This window comes from Candoia aspera, chromosome 14, assembly GCF_035149785.1.
Source record: "Candoia aspera isolate rCanAsp1 chromosome 14, rCanAsp1.hap2, whole genome shotgun sequence".
NCBI lineage: Eukaryota > Metazoa > Chordata > Lepidosauria > Squamata > Boidae > Candoia > Candoia aspera.
Genome location: NC_086166.1, coordinates 18,158,082 through 18,183,295, shown reverse-complemented (window position 1 = coordinate 18,183,295; position 25,214 = coordinate 18,158,082). Strand labels below are relative to the sequence as shown.

At 50.0% G+C, this 25,214-nt stretch overlaps 1 protein-coding gene across 1 annotated transcript in view; it reads right to left on the bottom strand.

Annotated features, from left to right (window-relative positions):
* TRAF7 (TNF receptor associated factor 7) overlaps window positions 1-25,214 on the bottom strand; it is a 44,886-nt gene that overhangs the window by 9,480 nt on the left and 10,192 nt on the right. Inside the window, exons 5-11 of the mRNA XM_063314863.1 lie at window positions 24,928-25,038; window positions 23,056-23,148; window positions 15,028-15,061; window positions 14,021-14,204; window positions 12,802-12,936; window positions 1,848-2,065; window positions 578-651 (exon numbers count right to left, since the gene is read on the bottom strand). Coding sequence (XP_063170933.1) covers window positions 578-651; window positions 1,848-2,065; window positions 12,802-12,936; window positions 14,021-14,204; window positions 15,028-15,061; window positions 23,056-23,148; window positions 24,928-25,038 — 849 coding nt within the window. The remainder of the gene's footprint in view (window positions 1-577; window positions 652-1,847; window positions 2,066-12,801; window positions 12,937-14,020; window positions 14,205-15,027; window positions 15,062-23,055; window positions 23,149-24,927; window positions 25,039-25,214) is intronic.

The window sequence follows — 25,214 nt, the reverse complement described above, 5'->3', positions numbered from 1 at the left end:
ACGCAGGACACCCAGCAGATCCACGCTTGTAAAGTGGGCTGTTTCTTGTGAGAAGTGAGCTTTTTGTCTGTGCATGCATGCATGCATGTGCGTGCGGGGGTTATTCTGAGATAGAAGAGGTTAACACATGCATATGATTATGGGTTTCTTAATGCTTTGGCTCTGTTTGGATGTATTTCTGTGAGGTGAGAATTTTACAGGTTTGTGAGGTTTTTTGTTGATATTTGTGGATATGTATCTGGGGAAAGGGCAGGCATCTGTATTTTGCCTTTTTTAGTGAACTTTTTTTGGTAGGTTGGGTATTGGTCTGATCTGTGAGGCTTTGTGCAAGGCGCGTTTTGTCTGTGTGTTTCCCCCTCCCTGCCCAGGCTGCATTAGTTTCCCTCACATGAAACTGGCATTTTGTTGTGTATCTGCAGGCAACGTATGGTGCGGAATGCGGAGGCAAGATTCCCACTTTTGCCACATGCTCCCGAAGGAGGTGAACTGGCAAGAGCCAAGCTCCGAACATGCTGAGGAAACTCATTCCCAAAGGCTGGGCCAATCTACACCAGCCCTGGGAGGAAACGCCACTCACGTTGAGCATAGAGGCGTCCCGCCGGAACTCCATCAGATCTTCACTCAGCTTGCTCTGGTTCTCATCCAGGACATCTGCACAACGAGTTAGGAAAACGGGGCATATATAATTTCTGGTATAACACCCCTTTTCATGCCTTAAACCTAAACTAATCTGAACCCATTTTAGTCTCCTGTTCCAGAAATAGTATGCTGAAAGTGCAAACAGCTAACAGATTTCTTTATGCGGAAGAATCTTCTTCTGCCATAATTTGGTCATTTATTATTAGTTTACGGTACTTGGACTAACCGCCCAACAACGCCTTTCACTTCCTAGAGAGCCCCAGGCAGGCCACTGCTCTCTGAGCCTTGGGGCCGTTTTAAGCAAGCATGAGAACATCTAAACCAACTGAGTGACCACGCAGAGCTACTGTAGGATTGCTAAGAAAACATGCCCTGAGTTCCAGGCACTCTGCTCTTGGTGCACCGCCACAGGAGGCCTGGTCCTCTGTCTGCTCCATCTTTGCAAAGACAAACACCTCCCACCTGCCAGCAGCACTGCCTCACAACCTCACGGAGGTCAGCCCAGGGTGCTCTTGCCAAGAGGCTGCTCAAAGAAGGCAGCTGCACCACCTTGGATGGGCCAGAAAAGTCAGTGTTCCTCCTGAAAAGGAATCGGGCCAAAAGGTCTGGCTGAGATGACCATCAAGAGAATATATTTTTGCCTTTCCTGGCTATTCTGACCCCCCCGTTAAGTCTTTATTTATTTTGTTCACTCATTTGATTTTGATTTAGAATATGGGTGAACAATTTTTGGTCCCTGGGAGTTGTGCCAGATTTCATAGTGGGCAGGACTAGCTGGGATTTTTTTAAAAAAAGCAAAACACTCCAAAATAACCACAACTCAAAACAAAAAGAATCACTCCAGGATTTTATTTATTTATTTATTTGGGTGCCTTTGAGTCAGTTTTTGACTCCTGATGACTGCCTGGATGAGCCCCTGAAGTTTTCTTGGCAACGTTTTTGGAAATGTTTGCCCTTGCCTTCTCCTTCCTGGGGCTGAGAAAGAGGGATTGGCCCCTGGTCACCCAGCCGGCTTCGTGCCCAAGGCGGGACTAGAACTCCTGATCTCCTGGTTTCTAGCCTGCCTTAAGCACTGCACCAAACCGGCTCTCAGAATATTATAGAAACGTATCAGGAGCATGAGAAAGCAGCTCTGAGAGGTGGTGGGGGCTATACACGGGCCACCCAGAAATAGAAGACAGAGCTACCTGCTTTCTGTGGAGACTCACCAAACTTCAGTTCCAAATTCTTCTCCAGCTGGTCTATCTTCTCTGAAAGCTTGCCCAGCATGGAGCGCAGGAAGGCAATCTCCTGGTCTTTCTGAGCCATTGCCACTTGCATCTCATGGAAGCGGTCATCTGTCTGCTGCAGGAACTCCTTCAGGCCCTCAAATTTGCACATTTCCAGGTGAGTCTCATATGTATCCTGGTTTCCTATGAATGTACACCTAGCAGACAGGAAGGAAGTTATTCAGCAGAGGTTCCTCTTCAAATATTGCTATTTTACCTACTGTGAGCTGTGCTCCAAGACAATACTACAGTGAGCTTCAAGACTTAATTTGTTCTACTGCATTAGAGTACACTTTTTCAGGCCAAGGTTTGCATTCGGCCTCTGAGCAACTCAGCCCCACATCCAACAACTAGCTGACAGCAGAAACTTCATAGACACAACATGGCCAAATAACCCCCATGTTTTAAGCTTGATGCTTAAAGCCGCAAAATTAAAATGGACAGAAAAACACTGGTCTTGTACATACCGCGATTATGCAAATTTCCTGAGTGGCCTAAGATGTCAGTGACATGCATCGTGCCATCTTCTCATATGCCCCAACTGCACCTATTCTATGAAGAGCTGCCTGCTTTCCATTACCATTTTTTGCCTTGTTAAATTACATCTGGTATAATAAACCACAATCACCTGTCATTCCTCAAGGTTCTGCTGTTTCATTTAAGTTTCTTAAAACTGTTATTTCTCAGCTAATTTTTGCTGTCAAAAATTGGGGTTCATTGAATCCAAGCCCCTGCTTGGTACAGAATTTGCTGAAACAGATTTCCAAGCCTGTTTGAAGACCTCCAATAAGAGGAAAGACAGACTTCATAAGGCATTACTTGACAGCTGTCAGTCTTCCCTGTGTCCTACTGCCAAGCCAGGTCTCCCCCAGCCAATGCTTGTGCCTCATTTCTTCCTTTCCTGATGGACTTTACATCCCTGTTAAATTTCATTCTGCTTGCTATGGACCACTGTTGAAGTTTGCCTGGATCTTTTTAAATCTTTTTTCTCCTCCAAAAGGTTAGCCATTCTTAGTTTTATGTCATCTTTACATTTGATAATCTTGACACTTTCATCCAGGTCTTTAGTAAAAATGTTGAACAGCACTGGGTACAGGATGGAGTCCTGCAGTGCTCCACTAGACACTTCCTTCCAAGGTAATGTAGAGCCATTTATGAGTACTGTATGGGTGCAATCATTCAGCCAGTCATGAATCCATCTAACAACTGTTATCATCTGGCACATATTTTACCATCTTATGAGAGGTTTGTTTAATGCTTTGCTGAGGTCAAGGTACATTATTGTCCAAAGCATTCCCCCAATCTACTAAGCAAGTAACAGTATCAAAAAAGAAGATAGGTCAGTTTGATATGATTTGTTTGTGACAACCCTTGCTGCATTCCTAAGTGCTCATAAATATGTGATACAATAATCAGCTCAAGGATCTTGCACAGTACAGTATAAATGTCACGTGGACATGTCTGTAGTTTCTTTTTGAAGACAGAGACAACATTTGTTCTCCTTGTCTTCTAGGACCTTGCCGGTGCTTCAGGATTTCCCAAAGATTACAGTTCTGTGATCACCGCTGCTACTTCCTTCAGTACCCTACAATGGAAGTCATTGGCCTTGGAAACCTGAATGCCTTTAATTTGCTAAGTGGCCTTTGATTCTCTCCTTGTACACCCTGAGCTAAAGCTCCCTCCTTCCTCTAATGGCGCAACAATGGCCTGCTAAGGTTTTGTTTCCCTTCTGAGAGCAGACAGACATAAAATACAAATTAAGGTGTTCTGCCTTCTTGCCATCACCTCTTACCAATCCCACCCCTTTCTCCTTGTTACAGACCACGGCCTCTTTGCCTTTCCTTTTGTTTCTGACATAACCACCCTCACCCCTGAAAAGGGGTTTTGGGTATTTCTCACAAGCCTCAGCTCAATCCATACTTTAGTATTTCTGGCATAATCCTTACAGTTTCTTGTTTTGTACCTGTCATGCGCTGCCTACCTCTGAATAACGTTCAGACGCTGGTTTGCAAATCAGGTTCTGGTTTATTTCAGGGCAGGTACAACGTTGGTAGGAAAAAGCTGAGAGTGACAAGAGCGCGCCGGTGCGGGGTTTAAATACCCCGCGCCGGTCAGCGCCCCCTCGCTCACGGTCACGTCACCCCCCTTTGTCCCATGCGTTGCCCTGCCATTGGTTGAGGGTTTCCAGGATCGCCCATCCTCAGGTTTCCATTCTTCTGCTGATTGCTTTCAGCTGGGCGATCCCCGTTGTATTGCCGCTGATGGCTTGGGTGGCTCCGTGATTCGTTTAGCTATTGTTTGTTAGCCGTTAGTCGTTGTGGGTTGATGGCTACTTAACTTGTGCCCCTTCACTTATTTCCTTGTCATTGTCATGAGTGCCATTGCGCTGATGACTTTAGCTCAACGGCACTCATGACATACTGCCCCCTTTTCGAATAGTGTTCTCCCCCGGTTTTCTTGGTTTTCCCCGTGGAGCTGTCAAAACGCCACATTTTTTTTTTTTTTTTTCAAAGTTCCCGCCGGAGTAGTTGTCGCCCCTCCCTTTGCTCCTCCCTCTACCACGTGCCTTCCCAGGGTGTGTCCATGGTGCGCATGCTCGGGTTCTGACCTGGCGTGCGCATGCTCCAACCACACCCTGTTTGTTTGGCTCAGTTCGGCGAGGCGAGAGGCGTGGCTGGTCGGGTGCTGCTCAGCTCCAGGTAGGGCCCTTCTTTTCTTATTTAGAGTGCGTCGCCTTTGTTGTGTCTCCTGGGCGTTGCCCCCAGGTTGCCCTGTTGACTTGCTTGCCACTCCCCCGCGGCCGGGGGGCGGGGGGAGGGTGCTGGCGATCGTTTGTCACCACCCCGTGGGCCCGGGGCGGGGGGAGTGAGTCCCGGGGGGGGGAAGGTCCACCCAAGTCGCGGGCTTGGGGGGGGCCCTTTCCCTTGGGGCACGGGAGGCGGGGGGGGGCCTGCGGGGGGGGGTTGGTTTTGCTGACCTTGATTGCGGTTTGTCGGGGTATGCCCGGTGAAATGCTCTGGTCAGGTCAGGCGCGTTAACGTTGTGCGCCGCCACCCATTCCGGGTGGGGGAAGTGTTTCCACCTGACCAGATAGTGTAGAGTTCCTCGTTGCTTGCGGGAGTCGAGGATGTCCCTGATCTCGAAGTGGTGTTGCCCGTCGATCATTAGCGGTGCGGGCTGTGGCGTGCTTGGGTGCCATCGGGAGGTGGTTGCCGGTTTTAGGAGGCTGGTATGGAACACCGGGTGGAGTCTCCGGAGGTTGTGTGGCAGGTCCAGGCGTATTGCTACCGGGTTCACTATTTGCGTGACTCGGAACGGCCCGATGTACTTAGGCCCCAGTTTTTTCGAGGGTTGGGTTGACTTTAGGAACTTGGTGGAGAGATAGGCCATATCCCCCGCCTGGAACGTCGGTTGTTGGCGCCGGTGCTTGTCGGCCTGCTCTTTGTAAGCAGCCTGTGCCTCCTTCAGCGCCGCCGTGATTACTGGCCATGCTTCCGCGATCTTCCGTCCCCAGTCGCTGGCGTCCACCTGGGGTTCCGGGGGTTGAGGTAGCTCCGGTATGGGGACGAAGTCGCGCCCCGAGACTACTTCGAACGGGGTTTTCCCCGTGCTCGTGTGGACGGCGTTGTTGTATGCGACTTCGGCGAACGGGAGCAGTTCAGCCCAGTCGTCTTGGTGGTAGTTCGTATATGATCGTATAAATTGCTCTAGGGTGGCATTAAGAACCTCAGTGGCTCCGTCCGTCTGCGGATGCCAAGCCGTAGATAGGGCCTGTTGGGTCCCCGTCAGCTTCAGGAAGGCCCGCCAGAATTTGGAGGTGAACTGTGTGCCCCTGTCGGTCACCACACGTGCGGGACATCCGTGTAGCCTGTACACGTGGATGAGGAAGAGTTTGGCTAGTTGTTGTGAGGATGGGACCGAGGTGCAGGGGATGAAGTGGGCTTGCTTTGAGAAGTAGTCCTTCACCACCCAAATGGCCGTTTTCTTCTGGCTGGGTGGGAGGTCCACTATAAAATCCATAGAGATTTCCTCCCATGGGCGGGAGGGTTCTGCCACCCGTTGCAATAGCCCCGCGGGTTTGCCTGGTGCCCGTTTGGCCCTAGCGCACGTTGGGCAGGACGCCACGTAGGTTTTTACGTCTCGCCTGAGCGCGGGCCACCAGAATTGGCGCCGTGTTAGGTGTAGGGTCTTGAGGAACCCAAAGTGTCCCGCTTGCTTGGCGTCGTGTGACCTATGCAAGATCGCCTGGCGTTGCGAGTCCGGGACGTAGATTCTGCCTTCCCCCCATGCCAGGTCTTGCGCCATCGTTACCTTGTCGGGGTTTGCCAGGAACCAGGGGTCGGTTTTGAGGGCGGCGGCGAGGTCCGTGCGCATTCCCCCTGGTAGTTGCGGTTGGCTTCTTTCCGTCGCCGGTTGTCCCGCCGTCGGCTGCGCCGTAGCGTCGAGCTGCCTCCGTGCGCCGCTTCGGGTGGTCACGGCCATCCCCAGTTGCGAGGCGGATAGGACCGTCCCAATGGTGTCTGGGGCGGGCTCTTCGTCTTGGGGCAGCCGGGAGAGGGCGTCGGCCAGGAAGTTCTTCTTGCCCGGCATGAACTTCAGCTGGAACTCAAAGCGGCTGAAGAATTGGGCCCATCGGACCTGTTTTGGGCTAAGGCGTCTAGGCGTTCGTAGGGCCTCGAGGTTCCGGTGGTCCGTCCAGACCTCGAATGGTTGGGTGGCTCCCTCGAGTAGGTGACGCCATGTCTCTAGTGCCGATTTCACCGCGAAGGCTTCTTTCTCCCAGACGTGCCATCGCCTCTCTGTCTCGGAGAACTTCCTTGACAGGTAGGCGCATGGTTTCAGGAGCCCCGTGGAGTCTTTTTGTAGCAGGATGGCTCCCAGGGAGAAGTCTGAGGCGTCGGCTTGGACCACGAACGGCCGTTCTGGGTCCGGGTGCGCGAGGATTGGCTCCGTCGTGAACAGCGCTTTCAGCTTGTCGAATGCGGTCTGGCACGCGGGAGTCCAATTCAGCACTGTGCCTGGGTTCTTGGCGCGTCGGGTGTCCCCCACCCCTTTGGTTTTGAGGAGGTCCGTTAAGGGGAGGGCTATCTCAGCGAACCCCCGGGCGAAGGACCTGTAGAAATTCGCGAATCCCAGGAAGCTCTGTAGTTGCCGTCTGTTGCGGGGCCGCTCCCAGTTTAGCACCGCTTCGACTTTTGCGGGGTCCATTTCGATGCCGTCCCCGGAGATTCGATACCCCAAATAGTCTAGCCGCTCTTTGTGAAACTCGCACTTTGTAGGCTTTGCATAGAGCTGCGCCCTTCTGAGCTTGTCGAGGACTTGCCTGACTAAGGTTACGTGTTCCTCGTGTGTTTTTGTGTAAATGAGGACGTCGTCGATGTAGACCAGGACCCCTTTAAACAGATGTTCATGCAGTACCTCATTGATGAGCTGCATGAACACCCCAGGGGCCCCCGCGAGTCCGAAGGGCAGTACCTTGTACTGGAAGGCGCCTAGGGGGCAGTTAAACGCCGTCTTCCATTCGTCCCCCTCCCTGATTCGGATGCGATAGTACGCCTCGCGAAGGTCCAATTTGGAAAAGACTTTGCCCGTGGACAGGTGGGCGAGCATGTCCTTCACCAGGCGTAAGGGGTATTTGTTGGACAGGGAGGCCGCGTTTAGGCCCCGGTAGTCGGTGCAGAGCCGTAGGGTCCCGTCTTTCTTCTCCCGGAATAAGACGGGGGCTCCGACCGGTGAGCATGCTGGCTCTATGAATCCCCTGTCTAGGTTTTTATCGATGAACTCCCGGAGGGTTGCCATCTCCTTCGGGGTCATCGAATAGATCTTTGGTCTAGGTAGGGGGACGTCGGGCAGTAGGTCGATCCGGCAATCCGTCTTGCGGTGGGGGGGTAGTTGGTCTGCCTCTGCCTCTCCGAAGACCTCGGAGAAGTCGGCGTATTGTTCTGGTAGGTCTGCTGTGGTAGCGGCGTTGTCTTGTGTGGTCGCCTCCGCTCGTCCTACCGTGGGGTTGCTTTTGCCAGCTGGTACTGGTGCTCGATACTCGCCGTCGCCGAATGTGAAGGTGCGGGTCGCCCAGTTGATCCGCGGGTTGTTTTTCGCGAGCCATGGCATCCCCAGGACTGCAATGGGCCGTCCGATGGGCGTGACTACGAACGATGTGCGCTCGGTGTGAGTGCCCATTTGCAGGGTGACCGGCTCGGTTTGTAGCGTGGCTGGTTTCCCTCCCGCTGTAGAGCCGTCCAGCTGATGGAATGCCAGCGGCGTGGGGAGGGGGAAGCAGCGGAGGTCGAGTCTGGCGACTAGGTCGGGGTGGATGAGGTTTTTTGAGCACCCCGAGTCCACTAGTGCCGCGGCCGTGGTGGCTCCGTTGCCGGCAGAGAGTTGAATTGCTGCCAATATTACGGAGCTTTTGTCGTTTCGTTGAGGTGGTCCGCGTTGCTGTCCCACCGCCTGCCTCGCCACGCGTCTCAGGGCAAGCGGGGAGCATTTCCCGCCGGCTGGTCGGGGTCGGTATTGTCCTCTTCTCCCCAGTAAGCGTCCCAGCCCTCTTCCGGTGTCGCTGTGGCCACGGTCATTCGGCGGTGAGGGGGCGGCCCCGGGTTGGGTGGTTTGGGGCTAATTTTCGGGGCGGGCTTGGGCGCGCTGGTCGGCGGTCGGTTGGCGAAGCAATCCGCCGTCTTGTGCCCTAATTTGCCACACCTCCCGCAGGGCTCCCGGTTGAACTTCTTTTTTGGGTATATGGGGCCGGCCATCCCCCCGTGTGGTGCGGGTACCTTTTTCCCGACGTAGTTTGTGTCTTCCGTGGTTGTCATAAGGAAGGTGCGGTGCGCGTGTTCGGCTTTCCCCGCGAGGTGGATCCACCCGTGTAACGTTTCTGGGTTGTCGCGGTAGAGGGCCCATTGGAGAACGTCGCGGTTGAGCCCCCTTTTGAAGATTTCCAGCAGGGTGGTCTCAGACCAGTCGCAGACCTTTCCCGCGAGGGCTTTGAACTCCAGGGCGTAGTCAGGGACCGTGCGTGTGCCCTGTTTAAGTCTCTGGAGTGCGCTTTTCGCCCGTACTTTAGCTAGGGGGTCTTCGAAGTAGTTTTTCATCTCTTTGATGAAAGCAGGGAAGGTGGCGAGGGCGGGGGAGCTGGACTCGTGCAGTTGGACGTACCAGTCCGCCGCCCTGTCTTGGAGTTTGATCGCCACGGCGGCGATCTTGTCGGCTTCGGAGTCATAGGAGTGTCCGTGCCTCCCCATGAACTCCCTAGCGTTGGTAACGAAAAACGAGAGTTTTGAGGGGGTCCCATCGAAGAAGATGGGGAAGTCCTTTGGGGCCCGGGCGTTTTGCGCGGCCCCGCCTCTCGCTTCCCGGGGTGTGGTGTCGGCCGCCTGTGCCGTCTGCTGGCTCTCCGCTGGCCCGTGTGGGTTCGGTGCTTCGCTCGGGGTGTGGGCTTGTGCGGGGACGTCGTTGGGTGGCGCGGGGGGCATAAGCGCCTGGAGCATGGTCCGGAGTTCCGTCAGCTGAGCCCGCATGGCCGCGAGTTCAGCTCGTGCCTCCTCGTCCACAGCCCGCGCCGCCGCTGGGGCCGGTTCCGTTGGCGCGTCCTCGGGGGTGGGTTGCCGGTGGGGTTCATCGTCCCTCCGCCGCGGGTCCGCTTCCTCCTCCGTCTGATGGGTGTCTCCGTCGTCCTCCTCCGTGTCGAGCACCGTGGGGCTGTCGCTCCACGCCCGTTGCTGGGGTGCGATGTGGGGCGCGGGGTCCTCCGCTGGTTTCGGAAGTCGTGCTGCTCCCTCCCGCGGTCGGGTTGCCTCCGTCGCCATCTCCCCTTGGGGTTGGAGCTGAGGCTCGGGTCGGGTGGGGTGGGCGTCCATGGCTCCGGGAGTCCGCGGTGCCTCTGGCCTCGGTCGGTCCTCCTCTGTCTCTTGCCGCGCGGCTCGCCCTCCTTGCCCGCGCCGTTCCGGCCTCATTTTGCTGGTCTTCTCGCCGTCTACTCCTCCCGCGGCTCGTTGTCGTCCGGTGGGGCTCGGCGAGGCTGAGTTTATGACTCTCAGCTTTATGTCATGCGCTGCCTACCTCTGAATAATGTTCAGACGCTGGTTTGCAAATCAGGTTCTGGTTTATTTCAGGGCAGGTACAACGTTGGTAGGAAAAAGCTGAGAGTGACAGGAGCGCGCCGGTGCGGGGTTTAAATACCCCGCGCCGGTCAGCGCCCCCTCGCTCACGGTCACGTCACCCCCCTTTGTCCCATGCGTTGCCCTGCCATTGGTTGAGGGTTTCCAGGATCGCCCATCCTCAGGTTTCCATTCTTCTGCTGATTGCTTTCAGCTGGGCGATCCCCGTTGTATTGCCGCTGATGGCTTGGGTGGCTCCGTGATTCGTTTAGCTATTGTTTGTTAGCCGTTAGTCGTTGTGGGTTGATGGCTACTTAACTTGTGCCCCTTCACTTATTTCCTTGTCATTGTCATGAGTGCCATTGCGCTGATGACTTTAGCTCAACGGCACTCATGACAGTACCCTTCTTTGGCTATACTGTACGCTCCTCTTTGCAGTTCCTACATATCCATTTTTCTTTTCACCTTTTAGAAGCTGTGTAACCACCCTGCTTTCTAGCTGTCTCCCAAGGATAACATAGCCACTTCCTTCTAAGGTTTTAAGTCATCTTCACTTCTCTGTGCAAGGCTTCTTGTTTGTTCTACTTTCTGACAAATGAAGTTGTCAGCAAACTGAATAGGAATTCACTGAATCTCTAGCTTTTGAGAGAGTGAGATTTCCAGGAGATGTCAGAATTGTTGAAAACTCCATCATTTTGATCATCCAAACCAAATAACCTCATCCATAGTTTTGCCTGTCCAGGCAGGCTATAACAACGATATCACTTTAGTTTCTATTTTTATTTCCACCCAGGATTCCACTCAACAGGATTTCTATGATACAATCGTTTGTGCACAAGCATGTTTTCTTTATCTACAGCACAACACCCTCTCTCCTTCCATTGACTTTATTCCTTCTAAGTTGTAGCTTTCTAGGGCTATGTTCCATCATCGGTCACCCCACCAAGTTTCAGTGATGCCCACTAGCCTCTTATTTGTCCCTCCTTGTTAGGATTTCAAATTCTCTGTTTATTTCATGAGAATGCTCTGTGATTGGAATAAAGTATTTCTGAGACTGTGAGTGGCACTTCCTCTTGATTTCATCTTTGCAGTCTCTTGCCCATCTCTAAGTCCTGCCTCTTTGTCTCTGCATTGTTGGCTTCAGGCTTCCCTGATGAGATTAGTGATGTGGCTGCCAACAATACCCTTCCTAGTCTTTGTGAGATTTATTTATTTATTTTTATCAAATTTTGTCACCGCCCATCACCCCCAAAAGAAGGACTCTGGGCAGTTTACAATAAAGCTAAAAAGATTAAAATACAATAAAAAACAAAATATATTACATAATGTATAAGTATTAATTATAAAATAGCATCCAAGATGGCAATTAAAAGTTCTGATTTGGATTCATAAATACATGGGGACCACTTTAAGGCGCCAGCCACCCCCAGGATTGGCTCCCCTACTTCCCGTCCCAAGCAAGGCAGCAGAGCCAGGTCTTTAACTTTTTCTGGAAGGCCAGGAGTGAGGGGGCTTGCCTCACCTCCATAACATGCCCTCTCTGCATGACTGGGTGGGATAGGTCAATGTAACGGGGATGAGACGGTCCCTCAGGTAACCTATAGCTCATCTTTTGCCTGGAGTCCTTCAGGTTGGTAGTGAAGTCATTGTCCCCACTTACATAAGTAGTTGTTCACTTCCAGGATCTCATTCTCTCTTCTTAAGCATGCTTGTCAACTTGAAGAATTGATTAAAAAAAACCAAAACCTCCTGGTGGTCTCAGTTCTTTCAGCTTCCTGTCCAGGGCCTCACAGCCTCTAGAGACATTCAAGGTCCCTCCCAGCAGTGTTGTTCATTCCCACATGAATCAGTAGGAAGGGATCATTCAACACACTTCCTGTATCATCATCTCAGGCCTACGCACTGTGACCTAAGTTCCTCTCAACAGGGAATCATACATGCCTCTTCTTTCTAAAAGTGATTCTTGGGCTTCTTTGGCCTATGATGGCTTGAGTGATTTCTGCTCTGTTCCATGAAATTGGAGTTGGTGAGTCAGGTAGCAATAGGTGTCACATAGAACGAGATATACCTGTTGAGAAGCAATGTCAACTCTAAGGGCATCTGGCTGCTCTTGGTTTGCTGGGTCATGTGCTTCTACCTTTCTTCTTCTCTGGCATTCGCATCCCTCTCACTGTTTTCTTCTGAGGAAGTTTATTTCTTTTATCCAAGAACTTCTCATCCTCTCTGATGTGTTGCAGTGCTGAGTTTCTCTCCTCAAGCCCCTCTTCCTTCTCTTCCGATTAGGACACAAGCTTGCACTTCCATCAGGTGTAGCTTGGGTTCTCTTTAGACGGGAGGACATTCTTTGCAGATCACCACAGAACCTCCCTGACTGACCATGTTGCTTGGAGTCTCCCTCACCCATTCCCCCTGCCAAACTTTTAAGCTAAAATCCTCTTTGTTCTCCTTTTCACTTGTTCAATGAGCTTGCTCTCTCAGGAGCTGGCTTCCTTACATGTTGCCTGACACTGCTTGTCTTTTCATTGACTGCAGCTGCTGAACTGCACACGTTGAGAGATATAACGGAAGAATATTAAATAAACAGGTATTTCTCGTATTTATTACAACAAAACCGGCTTCTGATCTGAAGGAGCAAGGGGTACTTGGGACTAAATACTGCAGAACACCCCAGAGCCAAGCATCATGGGGACTGAACACTGGGTCACAGGGACGAGGCTTGGGAAATGACCCTTGGGATGGGCAGAGAAGAGTTCATTCTAGAACAAGACTCTCTTAAGAGGGTATGTATACCGGCTTACCCGTATTTGGAGTGAGGGCACTTGATGTGCTCACACTCCTTGAGATGTGCCTCCAGGTTCATCTTGAGCAATGGAGGGCAACTGGGATTGTTGGGGCAGCGCACTGGCCGGTAGTCACAGCTGCCTTCATGGTCCCTAGACATAAAAGTGGGGAATGCCAGAAAATGAGTACCACATACAGACAACCCCACCTCCTCAGTGGGTTACTATTCTTTGGCAAAGGGACCAGACGTATTTCCAGAGTGGCATCATGGAAATCCTCTGGGCACCTCCCTCTTTAAGCAATTTGAGGGAGCTTGCCACTTCCACAGAGTTGCCATAAAGCAGAGTACCCAGAGCATTTGGGTTGGTGGGTATATTGGAATTTTGAGAAGACTCTAAGGCACTGTCACAAAATGGATGTCTTTGTAGGTAGGTAGGTACCTACCTTGTAGGTAGGGTGAAACACTAAAGCCACACTTTTACTGAAATGAAAATTGATGCAATGATTCTTCCCACCCATCTCTCTATTCTTCCACAATGATGGGCTGTAACCATTCAGCTTTTGTAGTCTTGTGAGCTCTGGCTATGGAAATGGAGCTGTGGCCCAGCTGGACACACAATCTGAGCCAGAAAGGCTTAATTAATTCACTAAAGTATTTATAGCAGCTTTGCCAGCTCTGGAACAAAGGGGAATGAGATGTGTGCACTGAGACATCAACCTTTTGTTGCATCCTATCCTCAAAGCTGATCTGGCCTCTCCAGCAGCAACCCATGGACACCCTCTGTTTGCGACCCTCCCCAACAGCTTGAGATTTAGCCATCAAAAGGCAGTAGCAAAATGGCTGAATTTCAGCTGTACTTTTTCAGCCTGTTTTGCAATTATTTAGGGTAGTTTAAAGGAAAGGGAGCAGTTCGGGAGGCCTCTTCCTCCCATTTCCACCCTAGAAAACCACCCAAAGGGCTAAAAAGTTTGGCCGTTCCTCTTCCATGCCCAACTCCCCACTCCTCCAGATCTCTTGGGAAAAAAGTGCTCCCTTTGCCACAGGTAATGCCTCCTCCCAAATCTCTCTACAGAGGACAGTCCATCCTCTGCACACTGTCAAAAATATGGGAGGGGGTGGGGGGAGGGAGAACGCCACCCTGCTGAGAACACCAGCCACAATTCAAAGCCCCTAGAAAGAAGCAGCTGTGCCAAAACGAGCCAGCAGTCACGGGAAGAGGCTTCGCCCCTACTTACTTCCTGGCACTCAGTTTGATGGTGAAGGGGCACCCGTGGGGGTCCACCTCAAAGGCTGAGGGCTTGCCACTTGCGGTGGACCGGCAGCCGTACTTGCAGTGAATGAAGAGCTCCCCAATTTGTTCAGCCACTGCAATGTTGTTGACCACCACCGTCAGTTTGGCATTATCCACTGGGCACTTCTCTGCAGGGAGAAACCCCTTGGTAAGGATGATTTAATTCAGACATTACCCAAAGCTGTGATCAACTATGGTTAGAATTTAGTGTGAAGCCTGAATTGACAAACTGCAGGGGAAGACTGTAGTTTAAGCAGAAAGAAAAGCAATGCAATCAAGAGGCCACTTTAAAACTCAGTTCAAGGCACAATTTGAATCCAGCTTCTAAGTAAATCTGTTGTCCAATTAAACACAACTAACTCCATTAGATGCATGAATTTATAACTTCTATTAACTGGCATACATTTCATTAGTTAAATAGTTCATATATCTTCACATGTATTATCTCAGAGAGGTCATTCCCCAAGATCACCAATCATCTTGTGCATCTTCCAGCTGACTTTTCTGCAATCCCTTGGACTACCTTTCAAACACAATTCAGAGAGGAAACACACAAACATCGTACTGCAGACATTAAAATAGGTTAGCTGAAAAAAGGGGAAGCTTCCTCAAAAATAACAGAAAACTGGAAAATCCAAGCCCCATCTACTTGCATCACTGCCCTGGCCACTGCGCCTCCCCCAGAGTTGTACAGCTCCGCCACCAAAGTCAACTACCCTGTACTTCATGGTCAGCCAAAGGAAATATCTGGAGTTACATCTGGCGAAAGTAGGCGGCAGAGTGAAATCTCTCAGAGGGCATAAGAAGTGCAAGAGTCCATTCTACAGCAAAATCCCAGGTGCCATTCTTTTAATTTGTATTTGACAGAGAAGCAAAAGATAAGCAGAAAAAAATGCCTGCATGTACCAACGATCTCAAGCATGATGCTTCAAAAGAATCTTAAGTACCTACCAGAGGTTAAGGCACATCTCCTGCAAAATGTGTGCTGTGAAGAAAGAGAACGCAAGACTGTAAGAAATGCAGTTTGTATCAGATCAAACCTGTTCCCTGCACAAGGGGGGAGCCCCTAATGGGCAGTTTTGAGCTTCTGCTGCTCAGAGACCCACCCCCTTTAATCCACTGTGCTCCTGGAACTAAACCTGGTGGATCGGCTCATTTTCTCCAGATCTCTGCAGACAGACTGAGCCTGTATTCAGCCTCCACATACTCAACCCAACTCTAAAAAAGCAAAACAGAGATGAATTGCATCGTTCTTCCTCACCTGCAGTATGGCAAAGGTTCAAAAACAACTTCATTAACTGGAGAGAAAAGAGTCGCTTCGTGCTAGATGGGTGGTGGCGAAATTTGAAATATAAATAAATAAATCCGACAAAACCAGATCTTGAAAACTTATCCATTTATCAGATGGCTGTATTCTGGACTATAAAAGGTGACGAATTTCCTTTTCCTATTACCATTACAGCTCTTCTTCCAGACAGATGCCATTCATGTTGGTCTTACTGAAAGCTTCATTTCATTTAGGAATTTGCGTTTTAGCCTAGTTTTTAGAACGCCACTTATAGCTTTGTACCTTGTGCATATTAACTTATAGCATCTGAACCATCAGTCTTTTTATGAGGAATGAAGTATAGAGAAGGTTAAAACTCAACTGCGTAGGAAGATGGATCTGAACAGTCATATTAAGAACCAGGACTGCACGGTGACCTTGCAATTTTGTTCCTGGCTGCCCCTCCAAAAACTGTCAGGGGAGGCCTGGAGTTTTATGTCGTGCAAGGGTTGTGCAGTGAAGAGCCCCTGCCTTTATCTGCAGAAGCACAAGGGGGGAAAGGCATTAATCCATGCCTGGCTGGGAGAAGGGCCCGACTGGAAAACAGAGCAGCACCGAGACAGAAGGTATCTTATTGGGACGTCCTAGCGAAGCTCAGATTTACTAAGTGGTTTGGTGCAACTTGCTGTCCCGTGATGAGGAACAGGGTAGGGATTCGCAGCACGTCGGAGGAGGAGGGAACAAGGTAGACAAAAATCCCTGTTACGATGTTTTGTGTCTGTCTCAAGATTTCTACCAAATCACAGTGTTCTGTCCCAGTTTAACTGTACTTCTACTGATCATCTATGACTGTGTTTGTGTTACTGGGAACCACAGAAAAGCAAGAGGAGGGTTTTGTCTCCTACTCTGGAAAGGGAAAGGGAGGATGGCAACAACCAAGACCGAGACTCAGGTCCAAGAAGGCTCTCTGGGCCACCCGTTCAGCTCTTGGGAGCCTGTGGAAGAGGCACAAGAGGAGGCTGGTCATAACAGAGTTTGCACATCCGTGGCTCAAGATTAAACTTCAGTTTGCACACGGCGGAGGGGACCAGCTTGCTGGAAAAGCAAGGAGGAAAGAGTGGTATCTCCCACACAAGTGAAACCACTGAACCGCCCTACTGAAGAGACTATTTTCAGAATCGCCAATGACTTAATGAGCTTAGAGGCTACGGATGCTACTGAGCTCTTAAAGTGTTACTATTTGGGGCTTTTTTCTTTCCAATTAATTGGATAATCTTTCCCACATCACTAATGGGATTTTGGGTTCACAGGATCCTCCTTTTGGGCTTTCTTTTAATCACAAGGAAGCCACTTCTGTTGCAGTCAAGGTAAACAGGAACACTTTCTCTAGAGAGACCATAATGGCCCGGCGACCATAAGCCACAGCCCTCCCCTCTCTGGAAGGAACGAAGTCTGGGCAGCCACACAGAACCCTTGGGAAGGAGAGACCAGATCTTCATTTTCCTTCCCCCACCCTTCCTAGATATTCCAGGATACACTGAGCATAACCAGCTGGTCCACCTTCTCCTGGCTGCCAAACTGATTTGCCGCAACACTGGCCTTGCCTCTGCTGGGGAGAAGAGAAGGAGGGGGCTCTGCAGCCCGCAGCTGAGGGACTAATTCCTCTCCAGCTGCTCGCTTCCCTTTCCTGCTCTACCCATCAGGAAACCGCTCTTACCAGAGAGGCCAAAACGGCCCACTGCTGAGCAGAAAGCAAGCCAGGCCCTGCTCCCGATTTCCATTCCCACCAAAACGTAAGTCAGAGCAGCTCGCTGGAAAAGCCCTGAGGGAACTGCACAACCCAAAGGGATTTCTGCCTGGTTGAACTCGTTGGCTCCATCCACCTGCCAATCTTAACCCTGGTTTAGGAAAACGCCATGGCCAGTGTTCGCATAGTATGCCATGCCCAAACCAATCCCTCCCCTCCCATTATGCCATAATGTCAATGGCTTGGTTCCCACAAGACATGTCAGCCTAGCCCGGCATGTTGTGTGAGCCCAGTCCTGTTTTCAACAATAGCATATGACTGGACTTCTAGTAGTGCAGCCTCCCCTGACTTGGACTGCTTCTGTGTCTGTGGACTTGGACACCTCAGCCAGCAGAACCTCCTGGGAGTTGATGTCCACACATCTGGAGGGCTTCCAGGCTGCAGAAGACTGCTTTAGCCAAGTTGGGGCGATGAGCCCGCCAGAATTGCGTACTGCAACTGACGCATTTCTGATCGGGGCAAAGTGGTCTAGTGGTTAAGGCCACGGGCTAGAAACCAGGAGACCGGGAGTTCTAGTCCTGCCTGAGGCCTGAAAGCCGGCTGGGTGACCCTGGGCCAGTCCCTCTCTCACCCCAACCCACCTGACAGGGTTGTTGTTGGGGGGGAAATAGGAGGAGGAAGGAGTGTCCGGTACGTTTGCCGCCCTAAGTTACTTGTAAAAATAATAAAGGCGGGATAGAAAATAAACAAACAAACAAATAAATATTTTTCAAATTTCTATCACTGTCCATCTCTCCCGAAAAGGGGACCCTGGGCGGTTATATAATGATGATGATGATGATGATGATGATGATGATGATGATGATGATGAAAGGCCCTTTCCAGTCCTGCTGTTAGAGAGCACAGGTTCCAAAGCAGAACCTCCCTGGACAAATCACGTGCTTCGCCACTCACACTGGCCAATACTAACGGTGGACTGCTCCCGTGGAAAACGCCCAGGCAAGCGGCTCGTAGAGGCATTCCGAGCAGCAGCCTTTGCAGCAAAGGTGCCACAAGCCAAATCTACCTCTGAGCACGTGAACAGGCAGAGAAACAGGAGCTTTCCACTGGAGGTCGGCAAGGGGGTTCCTCTCCATTTTTCCACCTAAGCAGACAGGGTGCGTGTGGCTGATCTGAGAGCTCTGCAAGGGACAGGTAGGAATAAAAGCAGTCTGATGGACCCTTGAGGAACAAAAGTAAAGAGAAACATAAAGAAACAGGCACGACCTGTCATTCTTGCGGCATGTTTTGTCTTCCTCCCTAAGAAAAACCTGGTGTGTATTTGCTGCAAGTACAAGCTCGTGCAAGCCATGAAGGAAAAGCCAGAGGACCAGAGCAGCGAATGGCCGCACCTCAGTTAACGGGAGAGAATAAAAACATATCAGATTAAAAAAAGGAAGGTCTAAAGACAAACCAATGCAACTCAATTTCTCTTGTAGACCTTCCAGAAGCAAAAGGCTCAAAGAAAGAGAAAGCCTGGTGGACAAGAATGGATATCCAAGAGTCACAGATGATAGTGTGCACCACTGGAACTCAGTAGTAGTTTTCCGGGTCCTAAAGAAGAAACAAGCTTTAGGCCTTCGGGTAAGAAAAGGAGACACTGTAGAGTGGGGGACACAATGTGGATCTCTGAAGGGCAGAGGGGATACAAGGAAGCCCTGCAAGGAAACGAAGACAAGTTTGTGCTAGCTGGTGATTTGCTGCTACAAGGAACTGAAGCAAACATGTGCCAAATATACCCATTAGCTTGTGAAGTGGAGAGTTCACATCAGAGGCTTATAGATGTAGGAAGGAAGCTCCAGACTCTGGGGGCCTCAGGTGGTTCTCTCACATGTCTTACCACTTGACAAGAAAGGAAAAGAAACATACTGCATATGAAAGACCAGCTTCGCAAATGGTGTTGACAGGAAAGATTCAGGTCTCAGAAGAGTCCATGGTCTGAATGGACTACCAGCAAGAGATGGGAGGACTTCACAAGGCTGGTTAAAACATGTTTGGCCAAACCATGGTGAGCTTGAGCACAAGGGCTTTAAAGAGAATCCTGTGGGAGATGGAATTGAAAATTCTGAAATAAGAACTTCAGACTTTTGCACTGTAAAGGGATATGGACATACTGCTGTAATGACATCTTTTAAACCTTTCAATGAAAAATCAGGAAGAAATGTTGACTCAACAGTGGGATGGCTTCCTTGACTGGAATGCAGCAATGAAAGGAATGCGCGTAATGAACAGAAGCAACTGAAAGAAAGGAGAAATGGCAATGCTTGCTAATTGTACCTACTGTTCAGAAAATCAAGTGACTTAAGATGGTGATGCAGTAGAAGGTGTGTAGGTTAAAAATGCGGAGGAACAAATAAAAGCAACACTGTGGTTTGTCTTAAGCATCACTTGCCTAACCAAGGAGAAGATGTAGATGGTGCTTTCCAACAGCAGATCTTTCAAAGATGCATGAATTTCATTCACTCTTTTTATATGGCTGCCCATCTCAAACAAGTGACTCTGAGTGGCTAACCACAATAAAAAAACCAAGTAAAAACCAAAAAATACAAAATAGACAATCAGCAGCCAAGTTAAAAAAACAAAACACCACCAATACAAATACAATACAAATGTTTCAATAAAACTAATTCACGGACTCTGACAGACACTCTGACCCCCAAGCCCAGGAACATAGCCATGCATTCAGGGCCTTGTGAAAGGCTAACAGGGCCTTGGTAAGGCTGAATCTGAGCAGGTGCAGCAACAGAAAAGGCTTTTTCCTTGGTCCTGTCAGGTGGTGCTCTAACTTGAAAAAGCCTATAACATATCCACTATCCTGCCAGATCTGATGGGATGGGATAGACATGATTGTGGACGGCACAATCAGACTTGCAAGATTCTGTTGTAGTTGTTGTTACTATTCAATCATGTCCGATTCTCAGAGACTGCCTGGACAAGTCCCTGCAGTTTTCTTGGCAAGATTTTTGGAAGTGGTTTGCCATTGCCTCCTTCCTAGGGCTGAGAGAAAAGGAGTGGCCCAAGGTCACCCAGCTGGCTTTGTGCCCAAGGCGGGTGTAGAACTCAGGATCTCTGGTTTCTAGTCCAGTGCCTTAACCACGACACCAAACTGGCTCTTCTGTCATTATAGGCAATCTCAATAAACACAGTCTTAGCTCTCTCATGGAGTTGATTCTTGGTCTCATCTACCCGCTGGAGCTGACACTTGCTAGGATTGAGTTGAAGCCTGTTCTGCCCCATCCAAACCCCCACAGCCTCCAGACATCAGGACAGAACCTCCATAGCATCACTTGGTTGGCCCACCATAGAGATATAAAGCTGGGTATCATTCGCATGCTGATGATACCTCACCCTGTGCCATTGGATGACCTTGCTTAGCAACTTCACATAGATGTTAAACAGGGATGGGGAGACTGTCAAATCCTGCAACATCCTGCAAAGCAAGTGCCATGGACAAACCTCTTCCCCCATCAACACTAACTGTAACCATTCCCAAAGGAAGGAAGAGAACCAGTGCAACACAGTTGCATGGTCCCAATCCCCAAAGCTGGTCCAGAAGGATACCATGATTGAGAGTATTGAAAGTCACTGTGAGATCAAGGATGGATGTACTACTTCCATCCTGCTCTTGCCAAAGGTCATTTACAAGTGCAATCAGTGACGTTTTGGACCCATGCTCAGGACTGAGACCCAACTAGAAGGTGTCCAGAAAATCCACCTCATCCACAGTTCTTTGGAGCCGCTGCACAACCACCTCCTCAATCACCTTCCCTAAAAAGGGATGGTTGGACACTGGACAAAAATTGTCCAGCCCAGTTGGGCCCAGTGAAGGCTTCTTGAGGAACAGGGCATATCACTGGCCCCTCTCTCAAGGAAAAATTGCCACCACCACAACCCATCTACATGTCACCTCCTGGGAAGCCTTAGCCAGCCAAGAGGGACAAGTGGCCAAACTAACAATCCCAAGAACCTTGTCCACTTCATCAGCAGTACAACAGAGTCAAACTCTTCCCAAGTAACCCAACTAGACTGAACTTCAATCACCTGTACAGGACCTGTCTCAAGCCGAGAGTCCAATATGAGTGAATCCAAGCGACTTTATCTGACAGGTGCTGACATATTCCTCATAGCAGCCCTGCAGTAAACCTCCAAATCTGTCCTCCTCAGGAGGGTCCCTGGGTGGAGAAATACTGGCATTTTGCCACCCTTAACACCACGAGGTAGGACCTAATAGTGGCTCTAGCTCGTGCTCAGTGGGGTTCACTTCTCATTGTCCTCCAGTGTTGGTCTAGGTATCTCATCTCCCTCAATTGCTCATTAAACAATGGAGAGTTTGGGGATCTGTGAGAAAAGAGAAGCCGCATGGGCACAAACTAATCCAAAGCCCCTGCTGCCCTCTCATTCCAGGTGGTGACCAAGGCCTAAGTCAGACCATGCACCAGGCCTTCAGGGACAACCCAAGCTCCCTCTGGAACCTTACTGGGTCCATCGTCACCTGAGCTGGACTGATTGAATAGATCCAGGCTCCCTGCAGTGGGGGAAAGTAGCAGAGAACTCCAGAGCCAACAGAGAGTGATCTGACCATGACAAAGGAGCAACAGCAGTCTCCCCCGACTTCAGATCTCACTGCTCCAACAAGGAAACTAGATCTAGCATATGACCACTGTCATGTGTTGGGCCCTCAATGACATGGGTCAGGCCCATTGCTGTCATGGTGGCCAAGCCACCTCTGACTCCATGCCCAAGGCAGGCAGGCTGAAGTCCCCAAGGATAACGAGTCTAAATAAATACAAGAAATGTATTTATTATAACATTTGTATACCCGATTCCATATATACTTGTACAGATTTACAGAAAATCCCACAATATAAACATTCCAACTCTACATGTTCTACAACAACAACAATGCCCCTCTTGCTATCTGCCTTGGTGATGCTGGCAGCCAAATTGTTTTGATTCCCTCCTAAAGGCCATCAGGGAAGGTGACAAGAGCAAGGCGTACTCCAAGAAATGTGGTTTCCTTGCTCCCCTGCCCCAAATCTCACAGGTGAGAGAGGACTTCAACACCCCTACTCAGGAAGCACACACTGGAACAATTGCCAGGACTTGGAGTAGGTAGTCATGCCAGTGCCAAGTGCCAAGCCATACCGGGCTCCACCGGTACAGTAGTAGTGATGGAGACTTTAAACATGCTGACACCTGTCAGAGACCAACTCTGCCAAGCACGGTCCTTCCAGGAAATCCCTGACTTGTGCTGCTGACAACTTTCTCCGGAAGAGGGCAGAGGAAGGCATAAAATACTCAGCTATGCCTGACATAGTAATCAACAGGGAGGTTTTAATCAAAGAAATGAAAATAGCAGGCAGACTGCGGGAAAGGGACCTTGTTTGCTGACGTTCTTGAGATTAAGGGAAGCTAAAGCTGAGCATCAACAAATACGTTTTTAGATTTCAAAAACTGGATTTTAAAAGCTCAGAGGATGACAAGAGAGGCCAACGGATAAAGAAGGTCTAGACGGGTTGAAGTTCCTAACAAAGGAGATGCCGAAAGCACAACGGCAAAGAGTCTGTTGAGGAAAAAAGGGCAGCCAAAGAGAAGACAGATCTGGGCTGCGCTTTAACTTCTTTTTCGCCTCTATCTCCTCCAGGGATTTGGGAAGAGTAGAAGGGAAGGACTGACATTTGAGACTGAAAGAAAGAAGGGGAGCAGGCAGGTAAGAATCCAGGGAATTACAGGCTACTCAGCCTAACTTCCGTACCTGGGAAGATTCTAGAGCTGACCAATCAAAGGTGCATTAATTTGGATTCCTGCACTGAGCAGGGCATTGGATAGGATGGCCTAGGTCGATCCCCAAACGTGTACCGATTCAAGCACCCGATCGCTGTGACTGAAAATGTGACTGAAAACGCAGCCTGGTCTGGCTTCTTACCCCACAGGTCGTGATCACAGGATCTTTAAACACACTGCAACACAACTGGCAACAGAGTTTCACAGAAGGCTGCTCAGCAAACACCAGAGGTTCCTGCAACCAACCAGAACACAAAAGTGAAACTGAAAGAGCTCAAATACAGCAATGCTCGGCCAGGCAGGGGAGCTTTGGGCACAAGTTAATGGCAGAAAATGAAGCTCAAGGTTGTGAATGGGCGGAGAGCTCACCCTGGGCAGAGAAAGAGGAGCATGCGTTGGCTTCAACCCGTCCTCTCTACGACCTCTATGCATTCAGCAGAGAAAAACCTTCCTGGCATCTGTTTCAGCTTGAGCACAGCTCTGCAAACTAGGGCCCCTTTTTCTTAGGGTGCAACAGAGCACCTCACATTCAAGCCAACATAAGTGCACCTCCCATCAGACCCCCAGGTAAACATACCAACGTCAGGGAAAAGAGGGGCCAGGCAGGGGTATAAGCAGGGCTCTCTAGGGCCCAAGCAAAACCTTTCAACTGGGCTGTAAAAATCCAGATGACCACTAGAAGGCACTAAAGAGTTATGTCTTCTGTATCTTTCTGCTGCTACCTAGTTAGAATTAGTCCAGAGTTTTGCAGCCCAGATACGAAATGTTTCCCTTGTTCCTTCATAATCAGGGAGGAGGAGAGAAAGGAGAGGATGAAAGCGGTTAGCAGGGGAAGACACTAGCACCACCAAGGATCCTCTTGCAAGGAGGTGAGGAGTGGGTGGCCAGGCAGAGCCGGGCAGGCCTCTCTGCCTGCAGACCCAAAGCAGCTCCCTACCCTGTATTTACACCACTGGGGGCAGGACTGCACGCTCAGTCCCCTTCTCTGCCCAGGGATAACTCCCTGCCTCAATCTACCTGCACAACGTGGTCAAGGTAAGGTAGCTTCTGCTCTGCAGTAAATAACATTTTTTGATGGCAGGAAGAGCACCTTTTCTTTTTGGGAGAGCCAAGTGCTAAGTGGGGAAGGACAATGCCATACAAACTGGGTCACACACATTGATGATGTCACCTTTTTGCCAAATTTTGGGGAGAGTTTTGGAATTTGTTTTGTTATTGCCAGTTTTTTTTGCAAATTTCCAAAGGCCCACTGTCAGCATACCCAGAAACTGAACTGCATGTGTGCATATGCACACACGTCATAATTGAGAGAGAAAATTTGGATAGTGGGGCATTGGCTGTAGGCTCTAGAGAGGTACAGAGCGGATTTTATGCAAGGGCCATGAATTGTGGCGAGGCACTGATTTACGCTTGAAAGAATTATGCCAGAAAAGGGTGACCACTTCCTTTACACCAGGGGTGGGCAAGCTTGTGGCCCTTCTAGTTTCATCTGTGATTACAGCCAGTATGACCAACAGCAAGGGATAACTGAAGCTACAGTCCAGAGCCCCTATAAGCTAACAAGGGCCATGAGAAGCCAGAGCAACTTGGCTGCAACACCAGCCCCATAGATTTCCTTCCTCAAAGCTCCTTCTGGCTCCAGCAGTGCATGCTGCAAGGGGCAGTTAAAAACACGGGCCTAGCACGGACCAAGGATACCTTTGGACATGAGAATCACCAGCAGCCGTATAAGGGAGCCACATTCGTCTCGGGTTTAGACTCATCTTGGCTTTTCTTTTAGACAGCAATAATATCAATTATTAGAATGCTTTCATTCTGCTTCTGGGGACAGGGGGAGGGGGAGGCAGGAGGCTTGTTTTAATAATTGTCACCAATGGCTTCTTTGTAAAAAGAAGAATGAAATTCCTGCAATACAGCTGCATTTCTACTCTGGTAGTAATAAAAAAAAACTTTTATATACTTGTTCTGCATCATGTATGAGGAAAACTCTGCCCCCCAACCCCCAAATACCTACTGGCTCCTCCTCTTCCTCATGGAGAGAGAACGTTGAGCGCAGGGACATGTTGGACTCCGAATGCAAGGAGCGAAGGGAGATGGTGGAGTCAGACAGGCGGGTTATCGGCGGCTGTGGAGAAAGAGATGGTTCAGTAGCTACATAAGGTGAAACAGCACGGCAGCCGTGACCGACAACCTACAACGTGTGTTTGTTCAGAACCAGCATTATGGAGATTCCAGAAGGCCCTTTCTAACAAAATCCAAAACACTTGCGCAAGGCCCTGTCCCCAAGTTGTTGTTCAACTT